Raw genomic sequence first — 24,781 nt, forward strand, 5'->3', positions numbered from 1 at the left:
CTGATAGGCATCTGAGTTGTTTCCATTTCGCAGTCATTACAAACCATGCTCCACTCTTGAGCATGTTTCCTGGGCCCCTGGGCATGTGCTTCTCTGGGGTGTAAGGCAGAATGGGGCTGCTGCAGCACAGGGATGGTATTGCTTAGCTTTATTAAGTAACACTGAATTGCTTTCCAAAGGTGCACTTACCAGAAGTGCATACAGGGACCTGTCATTTCACATCCTCACCTGCACGGGTACCTCAGACTTTTAATAGTAGCCACTTTGGTGAGGACATGATGGTATCTCATTATGATTTTGGTTTATATTTTCCTGATTACTAGTGAGACTGAATAGCTTTTCTTATCATCATTAGCTATTAGGAGTTTCTCTTTGGTAAAGGATTTGCTCAAGTTTTTAACCCATTTTTGTATTGAGGGTTTTGTCTTTCTCTTATTGGGGCATCTTGATATATTCTTGTTACAAACCTGTTACATATACCTTCTCCCTCTTTGTCTTACCTTTTTACTTTCCTAATGACGTTTTTTTGATGAACAAAAAGTACATTAATTTTTAACTTAGTGCAATTTATTAATCTTTTTCTTTATGGTTAGTGTTTTGTGCATCCTGTTCAAGAAATCTTTCCTTACTTCAAGCTCATGAAGTATTCTCATGTGTTATGTTTGAAAGCTATTTTCATTAGCCTTTGCATTTAGGTTTACAACGTACCTGGAACTGACTTTTTCTTTTTATGTGAGAAAGAAATTACATACAGTGAACACTGCAAATCTTTTAAATTTATTGTGATAAAAGACACAACATAAAATTTACTGTCTTAACTATTTCCAATTACACAGTACAGTGGTATTAAATACATTCACATTGTTGTGTAACCATCACCACCCATCCATCCCCATAACTGTTTTCATCTTGTAAAATTGAAACTCTATACCCATTAAATAATAACTCCCCTATGATTTGGACTACTCTAAGTACCTCATATAAGTTGAATCATACAGTGATTGTCTTTTTGTGACTGGCTTATTTCATTTAGCATAATGTCCTCAAGATTCATCTATGTTGTTGCATGTTGTCAGAATTTCCTTCGTTTTTGAGGCTGAATAATCCTCCATTGTGTGTATATACCACATTTTGCTTATCCATTCATCTGTCGACGGATACAAGCAATTTGGCTTGCTTCCATGTTTTAACTATTGTGAATAATGCTACTATAAAAATGAATGTACAAATATCTCTTTGAGATCCTGCTTTCAATCCTTTTGGTTATATACCCAGAAATAATTGCTAGAACTTATGGTAATTCTGTTTTCAGTTTTTTGAGAAACCACCATACTGTGGTTTGGTAAAACCAAACTGAGAAACCACTGCATCATTTTATGTTCCCACCAACAGTGCACAAGTTATTCCAATTTCTCCACATCCTGTCAGTACTTGTTTTTTCTGTTTTTTTGGTAGTAGTCATCCTAATGAGTGTGAGTTGGTATCTCATTGTAGTTTTGATTTGCATTTCATTAATGATTAGTGATGTTGAGAATCTTTTCATGTGTTTATTGGCCATTTGTATATCTTCTTTGGAAAAATGTCTATTTAAGTCCTTTGCCCATTTTTGAATCCAGTTGTTTGTTTTTTCTTGTTGAATTTTAGGAGTTCTCTATATATTCTGGATGTTAATCCCTACTCATATATATGATTTTCAAATATTTTCTCCCATTCTTTGTGTTGCCTTTCTATTCTGTTGATAGTGTCTTTTGATGCATAATTTTTAAACATTTTCATGAAGTTCAATTTTTCTACTTTTTCTTTTGTTCCCTGTGCCTTTGGTGTCATATCCAAGAAATCATTGCCAAATCCAATGTGATGAAGCTTTTGTCCTGTGTTTTTCTTCTAAGAGTTTTATTGTTTTAGGTCTTACATTTAGGTCCTTGATCCATTTTGAGTTAATTTTTGTGTGTGGTGTTAGGTAAGGGTCCAGCTTCATTTTTCTGCATGTGGACATGCAGTTTTCTAGCACCATTTATTGAAAAAAGTGTCCTTTCCCCATCAGATGGTCTTGACACCCTTGTCAAAAATCATTTGGCCACATCCACAAGGGTTTATTTTTGGGCTCACTATTCTGTTCTCTTGGTCTGCCTGTCTGTCTTTATGCCCATACCACACTATTTTGATTACTGTAGCTTTGTATTAAATTTTGAAATCAGGAAATGTGCGTCCTCTAGTTTTGTTCTTTTTTCAAGATTGTTTTAGCTATGCAGTGTCCGTTGAGATTACATAAGAATTTTAGAGTGGATTTTTCTGTTTCTCAAAACAATGTCTTTGGGACTTTGATAGGGATTGCATTGAATCTGTAGATCACTTTGAGTAGTATTGACATCTTCATATATTAAATCTTCCAATCCGTGAAAATAAGATGTGTTTTCATTTATTTGTCTTTTTAAATTTCTTTCAGCAATGTTTTGTAGTTTTCATTGTACAAATCTTTCACCTCCTTGGTAAAGTTAATTCCTAAGTATTTTACTCTTTTTGATGCTCTTGCAAATAGAATTGTTTTTTTTTTTAAAGATTTTATTTTTTTCCTTTTTCTCCCCAAAACCCCCTGGTACATAGTTGTATATTCTTCGTTGTGGGTCCTTCTAGTTGTGGCATGTGGGATGCTGCCTCAGCGTGGTTTGATGAGCACTGCCATGTCTGTGCCCAGGATTCGAACCAACGAAACACTGGGCCGCCTGCAGCAGAGCACGCGAACTTAACCACTTGGCCATGGGGCCAGCCCCTAGAATTGTTTTTGGAAATTTCCTTTTCAGATTGTTCATGTGTAGAAATGAAACTGATTTTTGTGTGTTGATGTTATATCCTTACTTTGCTGAATTCAAAAAATTCTAGCAGTTTTTTTGTGGAATCTTTAGAGTTTTCTACATACAAGATCATATCATCTGAGGCTGGCCCGGTGGCACAGTAGTTAAGTGCACACATTCCACTTCTCGGTGGCCCGGGGTTCACTGGTTTGGATTTTGGGTGCGGACGTGGCACCGCTTGGCATGCCATGCTGTGGTAGGCATCCCACGTATAAAGTAGAGGAAGATGGGCATGGATGTTAGCTCAGGGCCAGTCTTCCTCGGCAAAAAGAGGAGGATTGGCAGTAGTTAGCTCAGGGCTAATCTTCCTCAAAAAAAAAAGAGAGAAAATAAGATAAAATAAAATCTCTTTAATTTGTGGCCTAACTTTTGGTCTATCCTGGAAAATGTCCCACGTACACTTGAGAAGAATGCATATTCTGTTGTTCTTGGGTAGTTTTCTGTATGTTTATTAGATCTGGTTGGTTTATTATTGTTTGAGTCCTCTGTTTTTGTACTTATCTTCTGTTTGGTTGTTCTATCCATTATTGTGGGTGGGATACAGTCATGTGTTGCTTAATGATGGGGAGACATTCTGAGAAATGCATCATTAGGCAATTTTGTTGTTGTGTGAACATCACATAATGTACTTACACAAACCTAGGTGGTATCACGTACTACATACCTAGGCTATATGGTACTGATCTTATCGGACCACTGTCATATATATGTTCCATCATTGGCTGAAATGTTGTTATCTGGCACATGACTGTATTCAAGTCTCCAACTATTATTGTAGAACTGTCTGCTTCTCCCTTTAATTCTTTTAGTTTTCCTTCGTATATTTTGATGGTCTGTCATGAGGTGCATAAATATTTTTAATTGTTATATCTTCTTCTTGTGTCAAATATAATGTCATTCTTTGTCTCTTGTAACCATCTTTGATTTAAAGTCTATTTTGTTAGATATTAGTTTAGCCACCCCTGCTCTGTTTTGGTTACTGTTTGCATGGAATATCTTTTTCTATCCTTTTACTTTAACCTGTTTTATCTTTGGATTTAAAATGAGTCTCTTATAGACAGCATATAGTTGGATCATGTGTTTTCATCCATTCTGCCAATCTCTGTCTTTTGATTGGAAAGTTTAATCCATTTACATACAGTTAATTACTGACAAGGAGAGACTTACTTCTGTCTCTGTGCTATTGGTTTTCTATATGCCTTATAGCTTTTTTGTCCCTCATTTCCTACATTACTGTCTTCTTTTGTGTTTAGTTGATTTTTTTGTAATGAAATATTTAAATCCCTTTCTCATTTCCTTTTGTGTATATTCTATAGTTATTTTCTTTGTGGTTACCATGGGGATAACATTTAACATTCTAATGTCATAACACTCTAATTTGAATTTATACCAGCTTAACTTCAATAACACAAAAACTCTGCTTCATTACAGCTCTGTCCCTCCCCCTTTCAGTTGTTGATGTCACAAAATTACATCTTTATATATTGTGTGCCCCAAAACATAAACTAATAATTTTTTAAATGCCTTAGTCTCTTGTATTATGTAGGAAACAAGATTTGGAATTACAAACTAAAGTTACAGTCATCCTAGCTTTTATACTCATAGTTGGTTTTCTTTGTAAATCATGTAGAAAACAAAAAGTGCTGTTACAGATTGTTACAATATTACTAGCTTTTATAATTGCCCATGTATTTACTTTTATTGAGGTATTTATTGTTCCATATGGCTTCAAGTTACTGTATAGTGTCCTTTTATTTCACCTTATAGGACTCCGAGCATTTCTTCCAGGACAGGTGTAGTGGTGACATCTCTCTCAGCTTTTGTTTATCTGGGAATGTCTTAATTTCTCCCTCCCTCTTGAAGGATGGTTTTGATGGATATAGGATTCATGGGTGATGGTTTTATTCTTTTAGCACTTTGAGTATATCAGCCTGCTATCTTCTGGTCTCAAAAGTTTCTGAGGAGAAATCCATTAATAGTCTTATTGAGCATCCCTTGTATGTGATGACGCTTCTCTCTTGCTGCTTTCAAGATTCTCTTTGTCTTTGTCTTTTGAAAGTTGATTATAGTGTGTCTCAGTGTTTATCTCTTTGAATTCATCTTACTTGAAATTCGTTGAACTTCTTGAATGTTTATATTCATGTCTTTCATCAAATTTGAGACCTTTTCAGTCATTATGTCTTCAGATATTCTTGCTGCCCCTCTCTCTCTCTCTTCTCCTTCTAGGATTCCTACAATGCGTATGTTGGTCCACTTGATGGTGTCCCATAGGTCCCTTAAGTTCTGTTCACTTTTCTTCAGTCATTTTGTTCTTCAATCATTTTTCTTTCTGTCCCTCAGCCTCAATAATTTCCATCGTCCTATTGTCAAGTTCACTGATTCTTTCTTCTGCCTACTCAAATCTGCCTTGAATCCCTCTAGTGAATTTTAAATATTAAATTTTTTCAGTATGTTTCAGCTCTAGAATTTCTTTTTGGTTTCTTTTACATTTTCTGTCTCTTTATTGGTATTTCCATTTTGTTCACACATCATTTTCTTGACTTTCCCCACGTCTTCTTTTGGTTCCTTGAGCATCTTTAAGACAGTTGTTTTAAAGTCTTTGTCTAGTAGATCTGCCATTATGTCTTCTTTTCAGGGACAGTTTCTGCTGATTTATTTTTTCCCTTTGAATGATCTATATTTCCTGTTTCTTTGTGTGCTTTGTGACTTTTTGTTGAACCTGGACATTTGAATCTAATAATGTGGTAACTCTGGAATCAGATTCCTCCTTTTCCTCAGGGTTTGCTCCTTTTGTGTTATTGGGTTTTTTATTTGTTTGTTTATTTTGCTTGTTGTAGGTTGTCTCTGTTTTGAGGATCAGCCTGAGCTGTAAACTTAAGGTGTTCTCAGTTCTTTTCTGAGCCTTCCCCTGGGCATGCACAGTCACTTTCTGTTTTCGCCATATATGCACTTGCTTTTGACTGTCCTTGTCTTTAATATCTGGCTTCCAAGAGGAGAAAAAGCAAAAAATGAAAGAGGAGAGAAAAGGGCACCAACCCTTTAAATCCCCTGGAAGTCACTTCAGTGGAGAGGAAGGGGCTTGCAACAACGGAGGAGGTGCAACGACAATGGCAGCCTTCCTCTTCATCTGCACCTCTTGTCAGAAGCAGCCATCAGAGCACAGATCCCTGATATTTGGAGGAGAGAGTCCTCTTTGCCCACCTTGATTCCCATAAGCTGTGTGCAAGCTGCTCCAGGAACACATGCACAACTGCCTGCTGTGTAGTTGGGGGTGGGGATGGGTAGCTGCTTCTGTGCTAAGAGCTGAAATCGACCAAAATTAACCACTTTTACTGCCCAAGACTTCCCCTGGAAGTTGCAAGCCTTCAACAGACTCCAGAGTTCTAGAATGGTTCCATCAGACAGATTCTGCCAGCGCAGCTGTTGTCCAGGTGGGGAGACGGACTCCAGAGTTCTAGAATGGTTCCATCAGACAGATTCTGCCAGCACAGCTGTTGTCCTGGTGGGAAGACAGACTCCAGAGTTCTAGAATGGTTCCATCAGACAGATTCTGCCAGCGCAGCTGTCGTCCAGCACCCAGAAGGCTCCTTCTTGTCCCCTGTCAATCTATACCCCCAGAGATAGTCATTAATCTGATTCTGTCCCCAGTGATTTTGAGCTTCATGTAAATGGAACCACACAGTAGGGGCTCTTTCATTCTGGCTCCTTTTGCTCACATCCTGTCTGTGGGATTCATCCATTTGGTTGAGTGTAACAGAAGTTTATTCCAATAAAAGTTGCTGTATAGCACCCATTGTAAGAAGGCACCCTAATTTTTTTATGCCCTCTCCCATTGGTGGGTGCTGTGATCACAGTGGCTGTGACTATTTATGTACATAACCTGTGGTGGATGTGAGTGCTGCTGTCTCTTGGTTTTATATCCAAAAGTGGAATTGCTGGGTCACAGGGTGTGCATATGTTACCTGTAGCAGATAACTTGCAAATAACTATTTGAATTGGTTGCAACCTTTTCCAGTCCCATTTGCTATATCCTCACCCACGCAGTACTATCGCTCTTTTCACTTTAGCCATTCTGATGGGTCTGTAGTTGTACCTGTGGATTTAATTTGTATTTCCCTCATGAGTATAATATTGAGCACCTTTCATATGATTGATGGTATTTTGGATATACTCTTCTGTGATCCAATTTTTCAAAGACTTTGCCTATTTTAAAATTTCGGTTAACTGACTTTCTTATTGATTTGTAGTTCTTTATATCTTCTGTATGTCAGTCCTTTATAATATATATTGAAAATATACTTTCTCCCAGTCCAGGATTTGGCAAACAATGATTTGTGGCCCAAAACTATTCTGTGGCCTATTTTTGTATGGCCTGCAAGTTAAGAGTGGTTGTTACAGTTTTTTGGGGTTTTTTGAGGAAGATTAGCTCTGAGCTGACAACTGCCCTCCAATCCTCCTCTTTTTTGCTGAGGAAGACTGGCCCTGAGCTAATATCTGTGCCAATCTTGCTGTATTTTATATGTGGCATGCCTGCCACAGCATGGCTTGAGAAGCGGCGCATAGGTCCACATCCAGGATCTGAACTGGTGAACCCTGGGTTGCTGAAGCAGAACGTGTGAACTCAACCACTGCACCACTGGGTCAACCCCTGGTTGTTACAGTTTTTTAGAAACAGACAAATAAACAAAAATAGGGAAGAGTATGTAATGGAGAATATATGTGGCCCATAGAGCCCAAAATATTTATCTGGCCCAGGCTATGTTTTAGCTTGTCTTTTCACACTTTAATAGTGGTGTCTTTTGTTGAACAGAATCTCTTCATTTTTTGTTTTTTTGTTTTTGTGAGAGTAAGATTGGTCCTGAGCTAACATCTGTTGCCAATCTTCCTCTTTTTTTTTCACTTGAGGAAGATTGTCTCTGAGCTAACATTTGTGCCAATCTTCCTCTGTTTTATGTGGGATGCCACCACAGTGTGGCGTGATGAGCGGTGCTGGGTCCGTTCCTGTCATCCAAACCTGCCAACCCCCAGCCACTGAAGCAGAGCATGGAAACTTAACCACTATGCCACCAGGCTGGCCCAGAATCTCTTCATTTTAATGAAGTCCAATGAACCATTTTTTAAACATTTAAGATTTTTTTTGTGCTAAGAACTCTTTTTTTTTTTTTTTTTTGAGGAAGATTAGCCCTGAGCTAACTACTGCCAATCCTCCTCTTTTTGCTGAGGAAGCCTGGCCCTGAGCTAACATCCATGCCCATCTTCCTCTATTTTATATGTGGGACGCCTACCACAGCATGGCTTTTGCCAAGCGGTGCCATGTCTGCACCTGGGATCCGAACTGGTGAACCCTGGGCTGCCAAGAAGCGGAAAATGCGAACTTAACTGCTGCGCCACCGGGTCGGCCCCTAAGAACTCTTTGCCCTCTAGGAAAGATATTTTCCTGCGTTTACTTCTATAAGCTGTAGTGTTTTAAGCCTATCATCCATTTCAAATTAATTTTTCTATATAGTATAAAGTACAGTTAAGATTTTTTTTCCCCGAATGGATTTCCATTTATTTCAGCATCATTTATTAAAAGTGCCATTGTTTCTCCACTGAATTAGAGTAGTGTCTTTGTCTTAAATCAGGTTTCTGTATATGTGTAGATCTTTTTCTGGAATTTGTTCTGTTTCATTGGTTTATTTGTCTATCCTTGTGCTAATACTCCCCTGGCTTAGTTACAGTAGCTTTATAGTATGTCTTGATATCCTATAGTAGAAATTCTCCATCTTTGTTCTTCCACATGGTATTGGCTATTCTAGGCTCTTTGCATTTCCTTATAAAATTATGTGATATACTTAAAAAAAAAAAACCTGCTTGGATTTTGATTGTATTTTCAATGTGTATGACAAACGATTCCTATGCAGACTCTATAGAGAACTCCTATCAATAAGAAAAAGCCAGTTAACACAGTTTTTAAATGGGCTAAATATTTGAAATAATGAAATAATCTTTCTAATGAAAAATATGCAAACCTCTACCTGTGATGCCACAAGGACAGCACAATCAACCTAGCTGAGCCCAACCCAAATTGCCGACCCACAGAAATGGGAACAAACAAAATGGTGGTTGTTTTGGTGTGGTTTGTTATGGGGCAGTAGGTAACTGATGCAACCTGGCTCCAGCTTCCGCTCGTGAATGGAGCACTTTCAGTCCCTGTTTTGCTGCATGACCGGAGCTCCAGCCTGGCTGCTGGCCCCAGTGCCCAGCTGGGCCCTGGCCTCAGCCCTGCTGCTGCTTTGTAGTTCTCATCTATTTCTGCTCCAAAGAGACATTCATGTTTTGTGGGGGTTTTCCAAACTGTCTTCTTATTTTTCTCTGTTTATACTAATCCATTACTGCTGTGTGTTTAAACACAAAGAATGCATTAATGTGTGAATTTATTGTACTATTTTAGCTGGAAGCTCATGTTCTCTTAATTCTTTGAGATCAATTTGTTACTGAATTTTTTGTTTCCTAAGGTATGACTTATTCCTGAAGGGATCCATTATCTGTCTTTTAATGCTTTGTTCTTTTGTTTTTCTTGTTATCATTTGTTTCTTTGACTACAGAGTTTTGGCATACTTTAACTGAGAAAATTGTTTCTAGGTTTTTCTTTTTGCTTAGATACTATTTTTTGTATTATACTTGTCCCACTCGTGATTTCTCTGGACCCTATTTGTAAACTTCTTTCAGAATTTTAGCCTAAAGGCACTTCTCTTCTGATAAAGAGTAGATGCAGATGATATTTCACCAGAGTTGATTGGTTTAGGCTCTGCTCTCTCTTTTCTTTTATAATTTTTTTTAAAGTACTGGCCTTCTTTTCTGACTAAAATGGTGGGGAGGCGAGGGCTTTATTAATTCAGCGTGTCCTACTGCTCTGCTCTGCTCAGCGCTGTATTTATCAGCTATTTCATAAGGTATGTTTGTTTTTTTCACCTGGACCATCTGTGCCCTAGTGAAATGAAAAAGAGAAACCTTAACTACGTAGGAGTCAGGAAGGCCTGTAGGGGGAGCCCTCAAGCCCTATCATACACTGTCAGTTACTCCAAATAGAAAGAGAAGTATGCTTGCATCTCAAGACAGGAAAGTGTTTACTACTTTCCTACTGATGAGGAGGAAGGGAGACGTCTCTCCCCGCGAGACAGCAGCCCAGGCAATGAGAGATGCTGCAGCTCAGCTAATGAGAAGCTGTTGCTGCCCCCAGTGGACCATCCTTTGGAACAGCTCCTCCCTCTCCCCCTTTTTCTCTATAGAAGCAGCTCCCCTCTTTTGTTCTGTAGATTTGCCTTAGGTTTACCATAGCATGCACATTCAAAATTGCAGCTTTTTGGTCTATTCCTACATAGACTTGTTTTGCGAGTAAAACAGCTGGCTGCTTTTCTAAGTTGACACTCAGCACCACTCATCCCTGGCTGTGTCCCCGTTTGGGCTGGTGTGGCTGTCCAGAGTGCTGTCGCTTGTTTCTCCTGCAGCTGCTCTCTCTGTCAGGAGGAAAGCCTCTACATGGTCATCGCTGTAGTCACCATGTGGCTTGGTCCTGACTCTTCTGCCTTGGGATCTTTCGATATCTGGAAGTTTATGATGTGATGCTGGGTCCCTTTTCTAGTCATAATATTGCTAGAGAATTCATTCTTTCCTTCCTTCATTTTGGTGTATTATTTACTACTTTTGCTTCTTTCAGCTTGCTTCCTTAGGTTTGGTGGAGAATGATTCTATGAGCCTGAATATTCCACCATGAGTCAAAATATGTAGTTTTTAATGTCCATTTTGGTAAATTGTAGATTAGTTTTTATTCTCATAAGAGCTTTTGTTGGGATTTGTTTGATGAAAAAATTAAATAATCTTAAATTGTGAAAACAATGAGATAAATTATGTTTATCACATTCACAGTCTCGTCTCAAGGAATTGGAGCAAGAAGCCCATTTTGTTGCAGGAGAACAGTTTCTTATAACAAGTAATAATCAGCTTCGAGAGGTAAAGCTAAATTTTACTCTTTTATAAAATATACTTCTTATTCAGGGGTTAAAGGAAGATTCATTCTGAATTTATAAATATTATTTTACGTTGATTATCTTAAAACTATTTAAGTTATTCATGTTCTCTCACATTAAGATTCATTACTTCAAAGCCTTTAAATCCAAGAAAAGTATTAAATCAGAATTTATGCATTTTGTAACATCTAATCGGGTATGTCTTCTCTGGTTGGTCGCTTTAACTGTGTTATAGTGATGTTTGATTTTTCTCAAATCTGGGACTCTCTTATCACATGAAATTTCTTTTGTTGAAGATCCTCTTTGGCAAGCTAAAGCTGCACCTGCTGAGGCCAAGGGAGACTCTTCCCAAAACGGGGCTGCAGGGACACCTGTCCACATCAGAAGCCATGGTAAGGTTTGAGAATCGTCCTCTTTTTTTGAAATTGATAGTGTAACTGCACCACATGTGAGTCAACTCCCAGACCAGCCTGGCTTCCAGCAGTGGGACTTGCCAGCAGCAACCACCATGGAGCAGTTCAGTTTGATCGTTTCCTCTTTATGGCAGAAGTGCTCCTACCCCACGGTTGCCGTCCTCCCTATGAACCAAGGAGAAAGAGGCAGACAGTACAGTTTTCCAGAAGCAATCCGTTGGCTTGATTTCCTGAAAAGGACAATTTGGTGGAATTTTGTTCTGAAAACCAGATTCTTGACAATCTAGTCATGACCTCTTTGTTTCATGCCCCTGCAAGAGACTAGAAATGGGAAAGGTCTTCAGCCTTCTCCTTTCCCCAGATTTATTTTAGAAAATTTTAGGTGCTCTTCTCTTGAGAGGAATACATTTTTTAAAAGACAGGGAGTACTGAGATTCTACTCTATTAAAGTTGCAGAGTAGAAGTAGACATTTAGAAGCCAATAAGTAATATTACTGAAAGCATGCAGGGTAGAGGTCAGTAAATAAGTGGATTCATGTTATTATGGTGAGAACTAGGCTCCAATTTGTACATTCTGTTCTTGTTCAACATTTGACTTCGCAGCAGAGGAAAGCTTCCTTCTAGACTCCTTCTCTGTGCATAGTGCCCCTCCAGCACTACACTTTCTGCTTGTGTCAGCCCTGGAGGAGCCCCACATTCACTGACTCTCCCCACACCTGGCCCTCAGGGGGTTCAGGTGGCAGTTATCTATTGAGTCACGGACTTCTGTGGAGTGATGTTCTACTGAAGGGACTTGAATCTGCCTTCTTCCCCAAGTCTTCCTTATCTTAGTGAATGGCCTGTCCTCCTGTGTCCTTGGGGGCCAGCAGTGGGTGGAGCAACAGCAGTGGAGTCAGCCACCCTGCCTACCTGCACAGCTTGGGCCATGTTACTTGACTGCTCTGTGCCTTAGTTTCCTTATCTGTAAAAGAAGGATCATAATAGTGCCTCTCTACTTGAATCTTGTGAGGATTCAACAAGTGCGTGTGAGAGAGAGAGAGAGTGTGTGTGTGTGCGTGTGTGTGGGTGTAAAACAGTATTTAGGACCGTGCCTTACATATGAGTTCTCAAAAACCAATAAGTATTGGCTATTGTTATTAGCTACTTCATCCAAAAACCTACAAGTCATCTTTAATTTTCTTTCAGACTCACCCCACAGCAAGTCTCAGGATCTCTACGTACAAAAATATGTCTTGAGTTAGCCTGCTTCCCTCCAGCACTGTCACCCCTTAGTCTTCTCCCACTTAGATTCTTTAAAGCCTCCTAAGCACTCTCCCAGCTTCTACTCTTAGCCCTGCGGGTTATTTATCACATCCAGGCAGAAGGATCTTTTAAAACATTAGAAAAGTCGTGTTACTCCCCTGACTTAAACTTCTGATGGCTTCATGTGAGACTCAGAATAAAATCCAAGTTCTGGATTTTATTTAAGGTGTCCTCTGGCCTGTGGGTCTGCCTTGCCTCCTATCACTCCTTTCCTCCTTACTCCCTGCACCCCACTGAGCACACTGTTTATGCCATGGATTTCTGCACAAGCTCTTTTCTCGGTCTGGAGACTCTTCCCACAGATTTTGCATGGCTGGTTCTGATTGTCAGCTTAAGTGTTGCTTTCAGAAAGACCTCCTCTGGTCACACAGATGACAGCAAGGCCCTCATCACTACCTATTTCTTCACCTTGATTTGTTTTTTCCATACAACTCTCCATTACCTAAAGTTATCTCACTTACTTGTTTGCTTATTCCACTAAGATGTAGGTTGCACAGATCTAAGACCTCATCTGACTTGTTTGTCACCTCCCAGAACCAAACGGCCTAGAGCTAGCACCTGGTGGGGCTGAACTGAATGTCTGTTGTTTGTTCATGGAGCACCGTGACAGCAGGGAGCAGAACCCATCTTCCTGGAGAGACTCCAGCATGGATTTTAGCACCCGTATGACAGAGGTGGGCAGTATGCCCTAAAGTTCCAGCAATGGCAGTACCTGGGAAACCCACACCTGAACTGGGGGTCTCGGGCTGATTTATTCTCTGTCCTGGCACCAGCTGGCAGTGTTGCCCTTCCCTTTGCTGCTCCTTAGTGCTTGCAGACAACTAACAACGTAAGAAAGGAAATGTAATCTCTTCTGGTGTCGATGTGCTCTTTTGTAGACAGAATTGAGACAATGACCTTAATTTTTTTTCACAAAGATATGATTGACATCAATCATATTAGCCTTATTTTCTTCTTTAGTTAATCAAGTCATACTTTTAACATAAAAGTTAGTAAAAGATTAACTTTTATTAGGCAACACATGTGTGTGGTTCTAAATTTGAAATTAAGACTCCTTCTGCCTACTTCTCTTCACCTTCCCTATTCCTCTCCCCATGGGGAGGGATTTAGACTGGATAAAACGGGTGGCCTGGAATGGTTCAAAAGGACATGACTGTGGTCTTAGATATGGTTTTATTAGATTTTATTTTTCAGAGTAGTTTTAGGTTCACAGCAAAATTGAGCAAAAGGTGCAGAGAAGTCTTGTATACCCCTTGTCCTCCCCCCACAACAGCCTCCCCCACTAGCAACATCCCCCACAAGAGTGGTACATTTGTTACAATGAATGAACCTGCATTGACACATCATTATTACCTGAAGTCCATAGTTTACATTAGGGTTCACTCTTGGTGTTGTACGTTCTATGGATTCTAACAAATGTGTAATGATATAATGATGGATATAATATATCCACCATTATAGTATCATACAGAGTAGTTTCACTCCCTAAAAGTCCTCTGTGTTCTGCCTATTCATCCCTCTCTCCTCTCAACCCCTGGCAACCACTGATCTTTTTACTGTCTCCATAGTTTTGCCTTTTCCAGAATGTTGTATAGCATAGAATCATATAGCATTGGAATCATATAGCATGTAGCCTTTTTAGATTTGATTCTTTCACCTAGCAGTAATGCATTTAAGGTTCCTCTGTGTCTTTTTGTGATTCGATAGCTCATTTATTTTTAGCACTGAATAATACTCCATTGTCTGGATGGTCTACAGTTTATTTATGCATCTACCCACTGAGGGACACCTTGTTACTTCCAAGTTTTGGCAACTATGAATGAACCTGCTGTAAATATCCATGTGCAGGTTTTTGTGTAGACATAAGTTTTCAGGTCCCTTGGGTAAATACCAAGGAGCAGGATTGCTGGATCGTATGGTAAGAGTATGTTTAGTTTTGTAAGAAACCACCAAACTGTCTTCCAAATGTGGCTGTACCATTTTAAATTCCCACCAGCAATGAATGAGAGTTCCTGTTGCTCTATATCTTCATCAGCATGAGGTGTCAGTGTTTTGGATTCGGGCCATTCTAACATGTGTTAGCTATATTTTAAAAAGACCACTCTTGTAACTGGTTGGAGAATGGAGGAGTCTCATTAATAGGCTGCTGCTGTAGTGTAGGGGCTGATGTCTCAGTAGTCCAAGTGAGAACAGTGAAGATGGAGCAAAGCAGATGCATTTTCAGAGAACTTTTATAACAGAAGGGAACATCTGTGAGTGTGAGTTCATGTGAGTGTGAACAAAAGTCAGGAATGTGGAGTAATTCCTGGTTTTCTTAGTTGTGCACCTAAGAGATGGCCACTACTCAGGGAAAGCTGAGAAAAGAGTGGTTTATTGGGGGGGACATCAAGCTTTCAATCTTGGACATGTTAAGACAGAAGTGTTCACAAGACATTGACACAGAGATGTTGCACAAGCATTTGGGTCTGTAAGAAGTCTTGTGCTGGAGATACACACTTGGAAGTGGTCAGCTGATTTTTATTAAAGTTACCCTGGGATGGTGGTCCTCTACCTTGACAGGAGCTTTGGAAAAATGCCCGTGTCCAGGCCCATGACTGATCCACAGATCAGAGTCTGATTCTAATAAGCAGCCAACATTGATAACCACAGACTTAAACTCTGAGAAACTGACATTTAGAGGTCAGGGAGGAGGTGCCAGTGAGAGGCTATGGAGTGGTCAGAGAGAGAAGGGAGATGAGAAGAATGTGGTATCAGGAGCCAACACAGGGAGTGTTTGATAAAGCTTGTGGAGTGGCAGGCAGCTATGGCACTGTGCCTCTGCTCATTAACCAACTCTGGTAGGGCCTTATCCAAAGTTTTATGAAATCAAACACTCAGTTCTTTTCAAGTGTTCTCAGATGGCTTGAGTCAAGATATACAGGGAGACTGTGGTTAGAATGTTATTTTGTGAGTAAGGTATCAGGGTGGGGAGAGCTAGTTGATCTTAGGCAGTTTCTTGGCTAAGTATTTTCATACACTTTCATCCCCCAGGGATAGTTTTTCTAAGAAAACTGCAATTCTAGATTATACTAAGGCAGAATTCCTCCCCCTGGGCAATGCCTGCTCCAAGCACACCAATGTTGGTTCTCCTGTTTGTGTGTCCCTGGCTGGCCAAGACTCTTGTATCCTCAGTCTTTATTCAAACAGAGAGTGATACAATTCCATGGCTTATACTATTTCATTAAAATTATATCATCAGTTCTTCCCCAATTTGAGTTATAGATTCAAAACAATTCTATTTAAAACCCTAGCAGGAGTTTTTTGTAGAAATTGACAAGCTGATTCCCAAATTTATATGGAAATGCAAAAAACTAAGAGTGAATACAATCTTGGGGAGCATTATTAGAGGACTTAATCTATTGGATATAAAGAGTAATCATACAGCATAGGAGTTACTAGGAATTAATTAAGCAGTAAAGTGTAGTGTTGATTCAAGGATAAACAAATAAACCAATGGACCCAGGATAGAGAATTTATAAACAGACCTCCATATGTGTGTATAAAACACATGATCTCTGAGAGGGGTGGCACTGCAAAGTAATGAGTAATAATGCCTAGTTACATAAATGATAAGGGACCAGTGCATCTATTTCATACCATACACAAAAATAAATTCCAGAGGACTGATGTCAGCATCATGGCAGAGTGAGTTGTTCCCTTTGTCTCTCCTCTCTAAGTTACAACTAAATGGACATTCATTAACCAACAGAGGGTTCCATGCACAGTACAACAGGATGTCTGAGAGACCCACGCAGCTGTGCATCAGAAGGTGGGTGGACTGGATCCCTGGGAGGCAGTGGAACTAGTGGGTGCACCCCTCCCCCTCCCCAGTGACAGCAAGCCAGGTCACAGATCCTTACACAGTGGCTGATGCAACTGTAGAAGGAGGTGGGGGCAACCGGGCCCATTCAAATGCTCTGAATTGTAGCCTGGCCTGTGGGAGTGCCCACTGTGCCGTGGCAGCCCTGCTGGTGTGAACGCTCCCCACCGAGTCACAGTGTCTCAGCCCTGCAAAGGCACCTGCACACTGAGCACAGCGCAGGCAAGAAGGCACCCCTCCCACCTAGCGCAACAGCTCAGCCGGTCCCCTGCCAAGCACAGCAGCTCTGCCTGCATGAGAGCAACCCATCCACCAAGCACAGAGACCCCACCTATGGTGCCCAACCTGCCTGCCCAGCACAGAATTCCTGCCCACATGAGCACAACCTTCAGAGCAGCTGTGGCCAGCTCACACAAACACAGAGCATCCCTACCTGCACAACTTCCAGCAGACGGGACAGGACCAGAAAACACAGCTTCTGCTCTCCTCCAATGGTGACACATGGATTCTGGAAGCTGAAACTACCACAAATGTGCAGGCAAAGGGTCAATTCATCAAACACCATGAAGAACTACAGTAACACTTCAGAGCAGAAGAAAAATGACAAGTCTCCAGAAACCAATCCTGAAGTCACAGAAATTTACAATCTAAATGACAAGAGAATTCAAAATATTTGTCATAAAGAAACTCAATGAGTTACAAGAAAGCTCAGGAAGACAGTTTGACAAGCTCAGGAATAAAATTATTGAGCAGAAGGAATACTTCACCAAAGAGATTGAAACTCAAAAAAGAAAAGGCAAATTCTGGATATGAAGTACACAATTAATGAGGTAAAAAATAACCTAGAAACCATAAAAAATAGAGCTGATGTTATGGAGAACAGAATTAGTGAATGAGAGGACAGAAATATAGATATGCCTCAGGTAGAGGTGGAGGAGAGAAAACTAAGATTTTTTAAAAATGAAGAAATTATTTGAGAAATATCCAAATTAATTAGGAAAAGCAATATACAGATTATAGGTATTCCAGAGGGAGAAGAGAGGCAGAAAGGAGCAGAGAGGTTATTCAACGAAGTAATAGCTGAGAACTACCCAAACCTGGGGTACTTACAAGTACATGAAGCCAATAGAACTCCTAATTACATCAATGGAAAAAGACCTTCTCCATGGCATATAATATTAAAACTGGCAAAAGTCAATGACACAGAAAAAATATTAAGGGCAGCAAGGCAGAAGAAAGTAACCCACAAAGGAACTCCCATCAGGTTTTAAGAAGATTTCTCAGCAGGAACCTTACAGGCTAGGAGAGACTGGAATGATATATTCAAAATACTGAAAGACAAAAACTGTCAGCCAAGAGTAGTCTATCCAGCAAAACTATCCTTCAGATACAATGGAGAAATAAAAGCTTTCCCAGATAAACAAAAGCTGAGGGAGTCCATCACCACTAGGCCTGCCTTACAAGAAATGATGAAGGAAGCCCTCCTACCTGTAACAAAAAGGCAAAGATTTATGAAGCTCTGAGCAAAGAGATAAATAAACAGACAAAATAAGAAAATTGCAGCTCTCTATAAGAACAGGTTAGCAAACAATTATAACTTAAAAGATAAAGGGAAAGAAAGCATCAAAAATAATTATAAACACTTCAACTTAGTGACAAACTCACAACACAAAAAAGAATAATTTGAGACAACAATAACTCAGAAGAGGAAGAGGAAAGGGATGGAACCTGCTTAGGCTGATGGAGATAAGAGGCTATCAGAAAATGGACTATCTCATCTATTAGATCTCTTATACAAACCTCATGGTAACCACTAAAAAAAAATCAGAGCAGAGCCACAAAACATAAATAAAGAGAAAACTGAGAAAACCATCATAGAAAACCACCAAACTAAATTGGCAGTCAGAAATACAAGGGAAAAGAAACAATAGAAATATAAAACACCAGGAAAACAAGAGAGAAAATGGCAGTATTAAGCCCTCATACATCAATAATCACTGTAAATGTAAATGGATTGAATTCTCAAATCAAAAGACACAGAGTGGCTGGATGGATTAAAAACAAGACCCAACAATATGCTGCCTCCAGGAAACAGATCTCGACTCTAAACACAAACATAGCCTCAGAGTGAAGGGATAGAAGATGATACTCCAAGCAAATGGCAAGCAAAAGAAAGCAGGTGTTGCCATACTTACATCAGACAAAGCAGACTTCAAGGTAGAAAAGACAGTGAGAGAAAAGAGGGGCAGTATATAATGATAAAAGGGACATTCCACCAAGAGGGAATAACACTTATGAATATATATGCACCTAACACAGAAGCACCAAAGTATATAAAGCAACTACTAACAGATCTAAAGGGAGAAATTGAGAAGAATATGATAATAGTAGGGGACCCCAATACCCCACTTACATCAATGGATAGATCGTCTAGACAGAAAGTCAACAAGGAAACAGTGGCCTTAAATGAAACACTAGACCAAGTGGACTTAATAGATATATATATAAAACATTCCTTCCAAAAACAGCAGTATACACATTCTTCTCAAGTGCACATGAAACATTCTCAAAGATAGACCATATGTTTATGAAGACTGAAATCATATCAAGCATCTTTTATGACCACAATGCTATGAAGCTAGAGATCAACTACATGAGAAAAGCTGAGAAAGGCACAAATATCTGGCAATTCAACAATATGCTACTGAACAACCACTGGATCAATGAAGAAATCAAAGGAGAAATAAAAAAATACCTGGAGACAAATGAAATTGAAAACACAACATACTAACTCTTATGGGATGCAGCAAGAGTGGTGCTAAGAGGGAAATTTAGAGCAATACAGACCTACCTCAACAAACAGGAAAATCTCAAATAAATAATCTGAAACTACACCTAGTGAAATTAGAAAAAAGAAGAACAAACAAAGCCCAAAGTCAGCAGAGGGAGGGAAATAATAAAACTTAGAGCAGAAGTAAATGAAATAGAGACTAGAAAAAGAGCAGAAAGGGTCAATGAAACTAAGAGCTGGTTCTTTGAGAAGATAAGCAAAATTGACAGACCTGTAGCCAGACTCACTAAGAAGAGAGAAGGTGCAAATAAATAAAATTAAAAATGAAAGAGGAGAAATTACAATGGATACAACAGAAATACAAAGAATTATAAGAGAGTACTATGAAAGACTATATGCCAACAAATTGAATAAACTAGAAGAAATGGATAAATTCTTAGACTCATACAACCTCCCAAAACTAAATCAAGAAGAAACAGAGAGGGGCTGGCCCCATGGCCAAGTGGTTAAGTACGCGTGCTCCGCTGCAGGCGGCCCAGTGTTTCGTTGGTTCGAATCCTGGGCGTGGACATGGCACTGCTCATCAAACCACGCTGAGGCAGTGTCCCACGTGCCACAACTAGAAGGACCCACAATGAAGAATGTACAACTATGTACCAGGGGGCTTTGGGGAGAAAAAGGAAAAAAATAAAATCTTCAAAAAAAAAAAAAAAAAAAGAAAAAACAGAGAATCTGAATAGACCAGTCACAAGCAAAGAGAGAGAAACAGCAATCTGAAACCTCCCAAAAAATTAAAGTCCAGGACCAGATGGCTTCTCTGGAGAGTTCTACCAAACATTCAAAGAACAGTTAATACCTATCCTCAAACTATTCTGAAAATTTGAAGAAGACAGAACACTTCCTAACTTATTTATGAGGCCAACATTACCCTGACACCAAAACCAGACAAGGATAACGTAAAGAAGGAAAATTACAGGCCAATATCACTAACGAACATAGATGCAGAAATCCTCAAGAAAATATTGGCAAATAGAATATAGCAATAAATTAAAAAGGATTATACACCATGATCAAGTGGGATTTATACCAGGAACACAGGGATGGTTCAAGTTCCACAAATCAATCAGTGTGATACACTGCATTAACAAAATGAGAAATAAAAATCACAGGATCATCTCAGTAGATGCAGAGAAAGCATTTGACGAGATCCAACATCCATTTATGACAAAGCCTTCAATAAAATGGGCATAGAGGGAAAGTACCTCAACATAATAAAGGCCATATATCACAGACCCACGGTCAACATCATACTTAATGGTGAAAAACTGAAAGCCATCCCTTTGAGAACAGGAAGAAGACAAGTGTGCCCCCTCTGCACTCCTAGTCAATGTAGTACTGGAGGTTTTGGCCAGAGCACTTAGGCAAGAAAAAGAAATAAAAGTTATCCAAGTTGGAAAGGGAGAAGTAAAACTTGTGTTTGTGGATAACATGATTCTATGTTTTGAAAACCCTAAAGAATCTACCAGAAAACTATTAGAAATAATCAACAACTACAGCAAAGTTGCAGGGTACAAAATCAACCTACAAAAATCAGTTTCATTTCTATACACTAATAACAAACTAGCAGAAAGAGAAGTCAAGAATACAATCCAGTTTACAATCACAACAAAAAGAATAAAATACCTAGGAATAAATGTAACCAAGGAGGTGAAAGACGTATACACTGAAAACTGTAAGATATTATTGAAAGAAATTGAAGGAGACATAAGGAAATGGATATTCCATGCTCATGGATTGAAATAATAAACATACTTAAAATGTCCATATTACCTAAAGCAGTCTACAGATTCAATGCAGTCCCAATCAGAATCCCAAAAATATTTTTCACAGAAATAGAACAAAAAATCCTAAAATTTATATGGAACAATAAAAGACCCCAAATTGCCAAAGCAGTCCTGAGAGAAAAGAACAAAGCTGGAGGCATCACAATCCCTGACTTCAAAATACACTACAAAGCTATAGTGATAAAAACAGCATGGTACTGGCACAAAAATAGAGACACAGATCAATGGAACAGAATTGAAAGCCTAGAAATAAAACCACATCTGTGGACAGCTAATCTTTGACAAAAGAGCCAAGAACATACAATGAAGAAAGGAAAGTCTCTTCAATAAATGGTGTTGGGAAAACTGAACAGCCACATGCAAAAGAATGAAAGTAGAACATTATCTTACACCATACACAAAAACTAATGCAAAATGGATTAAATGTAATGTAAGCCTGAAACCATAAAACTCCTAGTGGATTAAATGTAATGTAAGCCTGAAACCATAAAACTCCTAGAAGAAAACATAGGCAGTACACTCTTTGACATCAGTCTTAGCAGCATGTTTTCGAATACCATGTCTACTCAGGCAAGGGAAACAAAAGAAAAAATAAACAAATGGGACTATATCAGACTGAAAAGCTTCTGCAAGGCAAAGGAAACCATAAATAGAACAAAAAGACAGCCCACCAACTGGGGGAAAATACTTGCAAATCATATATCCGACAAGGGTTTAATTTCCAAAATACATAAAGAACTCATACAACTCAACAACAAAAAGAACAAACAACCTGATCAAGAAATGGGCAGAGGACCTGAACAGACATTTTTCCAAAGAAGATATATGGACAACAGGCACATGAAAAGATATTCAACATCACTAATTATTAGGGAAATGCAAATCAAAACCACAATGAGAAATCACCTCACATCCGTCAGAGTGGCTGTAATTAACAAGACAATAAATAACAAATGTTGAAGAGGATGTGGAGAAGATGGAACCCTCACGCACTGCTGGTGGGATGCAAACTGGTGCAGCCACTGTGGAAAACAGAATGGGTATTTCTCAAAAAATTAAAAATAGAAATACCATATGAGGGGCTGGCTCCGTGGCCGAGTGGTTAAGTTCACGCGCTCCGCTGTGGCGGCCCAGGGTTCGGATCCTGGGCGCGGACATGGCACCACTCATCAGGCCATGGTGAGGCAGCGTCCCACATCCCACAACTAGAAGGACCTACAACTAAGATATACAAGTATGTGGCGGGGGGTGGGGGGGGCGTTGGGAAATAAAGCAGGGAAAAAAAAAAAGATTGGCAACAGTTGTTAGCCCAGGTGCCAATCCTTTAAAAAAAAAAAGAAATACCATATGATACAGCTGTGTCACTACTGGGTGTTTATCCAAAGAACTTGAAATCAACAAGTCAAAGAGATTCATGCACCCCTATGTTCATTGCAGCATTATTCACAATAGCCAAGACCTGGAAGCAACCCAAGTGCCCATCAACTGATGAATGATAAAGAAGATGTGGTATATATATATATACACAATGGAGTACTACTCAGCCATAAAAAAAGACAAAATCCTCCAATTTGCGACAACATGGATGGACCTTGAGGGTATTATATTAAGCAAAATAAGCCAGACAGAGAAAGACAAATACTCTATGATTTCACTCATGTGTGGAAGATAAACACAAGGATAAAGAGAACAGATTAGTGGTTACCAGAGGGCAAGGCAGGGATGGGGTAAAGGGGTAAAGGGGCACATATGTATGGTGACAGATAAAAACTAGACTATGTGTCATGAGCATGATGTCTATACATTTAATGTACACCTAAAATTACACAATGTTATAAATGAAAAGAATAAAAAATAAATTCGAAGTGAATTTTGTATCTAAATATAAAAAGTAAAACAATAAATATTGTAGAAGATAGCATAAGAGAATATCTTCAAGACCTTGAGTTAGGTAAACATTCTTAAACAGGACACCAAATGCATCAACCATAGAGGAAAAGATTGATAAGTTGAACAACAGTAAAATTAAGAATCTCTGTTTATGAAAAGACATTGTTAAACAGTAATGAAGCAAGTCACAGAAGGATAGAAGATATTTAGAATAAATATAACTGATTAAAGAAAACCCTGTCCAGAATAATGAATTCCTACAAATAAAGAAGAAAAAGACACACAAACCAATTTTTTAAATTGGCAAAAGACGTGAACAGGGGTTTAATTAAAGAAGATATACAATTAGTCAATAAATATATGACTACTATCCAACTTTATTAGTCACTGGGGAAATACATTTACTATGGTAAGATATCACTTCACATTTACCAGAATGGCTAAAATTAAGACCTAGGATAACATGCAATGGCAAAAATGTGCAACAGCTGCAACTTTCACATGTTGCTGATGAGGGCATAAACTGGTGCATTTACTTTGGAGAACTGGCTGTTATTATCTCTGCTACACTTGACCCAGCAGTTTCACTCTTCTTTATGTGTATATTCAACAGAACTGTGGACATATGTTAACCAAAATCTACATACGAGAATGTTCACAGCAGAACTATTCATAATAGCCCTAAAGTGGAAACAACTCACATATCCGTCAAGGGTGGAATAGATAAATAATTGTCCTACATTCAAACAATAGAATACGGCAGTAAAAGTAAATGAAATACTGCTTCATATAACAACATGGATAAAGCTTAAAACCATAATGTTGAACCAAAGAACACACACACAAAGAATACCTATGCTATCTCATTGATACAAAGTTCAAAAACTGGGAAAAGTGGCCTTGAAGATAGAGGTCACAGTGGTAGTTACCTGCGGAGGAGGACAGGGACCTGCTGGGGAACCTGGAATATTCCATCTGGGCAGCAGTACCCAAGTGTGTTCACTTTGTGATAATTTAACAAACCGTGATCTTATGATCGTGTACTATCTGGTATGTACGTTATATTTTGACTTTTTAAAATTAATTAAAAAACCCATAATCGTATTCTGGTGTTACCTCCCTGATATTGTGCCCAGATAACTGTGATTCAAATGTTGGATATTCCAAAACTATTGAGTTACACCTGTAGGCATTTTCTTAGTTTATTCTCCTATGTGGTATTTTACATGCCCTAGATTTAGATGTCACTTAATTAATTAATTAATTAACTTATTTATTTATTTATTGTTGAGGAGGATTGGCCCTGTGCTAACATCTGTGCCAGTCTTCCTCTGTTTTATATGTGAGATACCACCACAGCATGGCTTGATGAGTGGCGTGTAGGTCAGCACCTGGCGGCTGAACCCATGAACCCTGGGCCGTTGAAGCAAAATGTGTGAACTTAACCACTGTGCCACCAGGCCAGCCCCTAGATTTACTAATTTAAATCTCAAGAGAAATCTTATTTCCAAGCTCATGTGAACTGCGTTTAGCTCCCATGTAGACAACAATGATTTTGTAAGGGATTAAGATTAAGATGCTTGATAAACTGAGTTTATTGTGAATTTTCTTCTTGCAAACTATGCTCTATATAGACCGTTTATTATTAGGACTTTCTCCAGCTGGAAATAGTGTTTGAAATGTTTAAATTAAATGAAAGAATTATATTGGTGACATTTATTCTCATTTTTCAGTTAAATGTTCTGCAAAACTTTCATCCATTACCCAAGATAATTTTGGAATACAGGCAGGTAAGTTAATTTTATTTTTGTAAGAAAGTTG

The 24,781-nt window shown here is 39.0% G+C and overlaps 1 protein-coding gene across 10 annotated transcripts in view; it reads left to right on the top strand.

Moving 5' to 3' along the window:
- POLN (DNA polymerase nu) overlaps positions 1-24,781 on the top strand; it is a 174,937-nt gene that overhangs the window by 42,700 nt on the left and 107,456 nt on the right. For all 10 annotated transcript variants that reach the window (XR_011538820.1, XR_011538819.1, XR_011538821.1 and 7 more), the window contains 3 exons: positions 10,761-10,844; positions 11,158-11,253; positions 24,694-24,750. Coding sequence is in view for 7 of the 10 variants with exons in the window: in XM_008528095.2 (XP_008526317.1) it covers positions 10,761-10,844; positions 11,158-11,253; positions 24,694-24,750 (237 nt within the window). In the remaining 3 variants the exon portion in view is untranslated. The remainder of the gene's footprint in view (positions 1-10,760; positions 10,845-11,157; positions 11,254-24,693; positions 24,751-24,781) is intronic.

This window comes from Equus przewalskii, chromosome 3 (genome assembly GCF_037783145.1).
Source record: "Equus przewalskii isolate Varuska chromosome 3, EquPr2, whole genome shotgun sequence".
In the NCBI taxonomy this organism is placed as follows: Eukaryota; Metazoa; Chordata; class Mammalia; order Perissodactyla; family Equidae; genus Equus; species Equus przewalskii.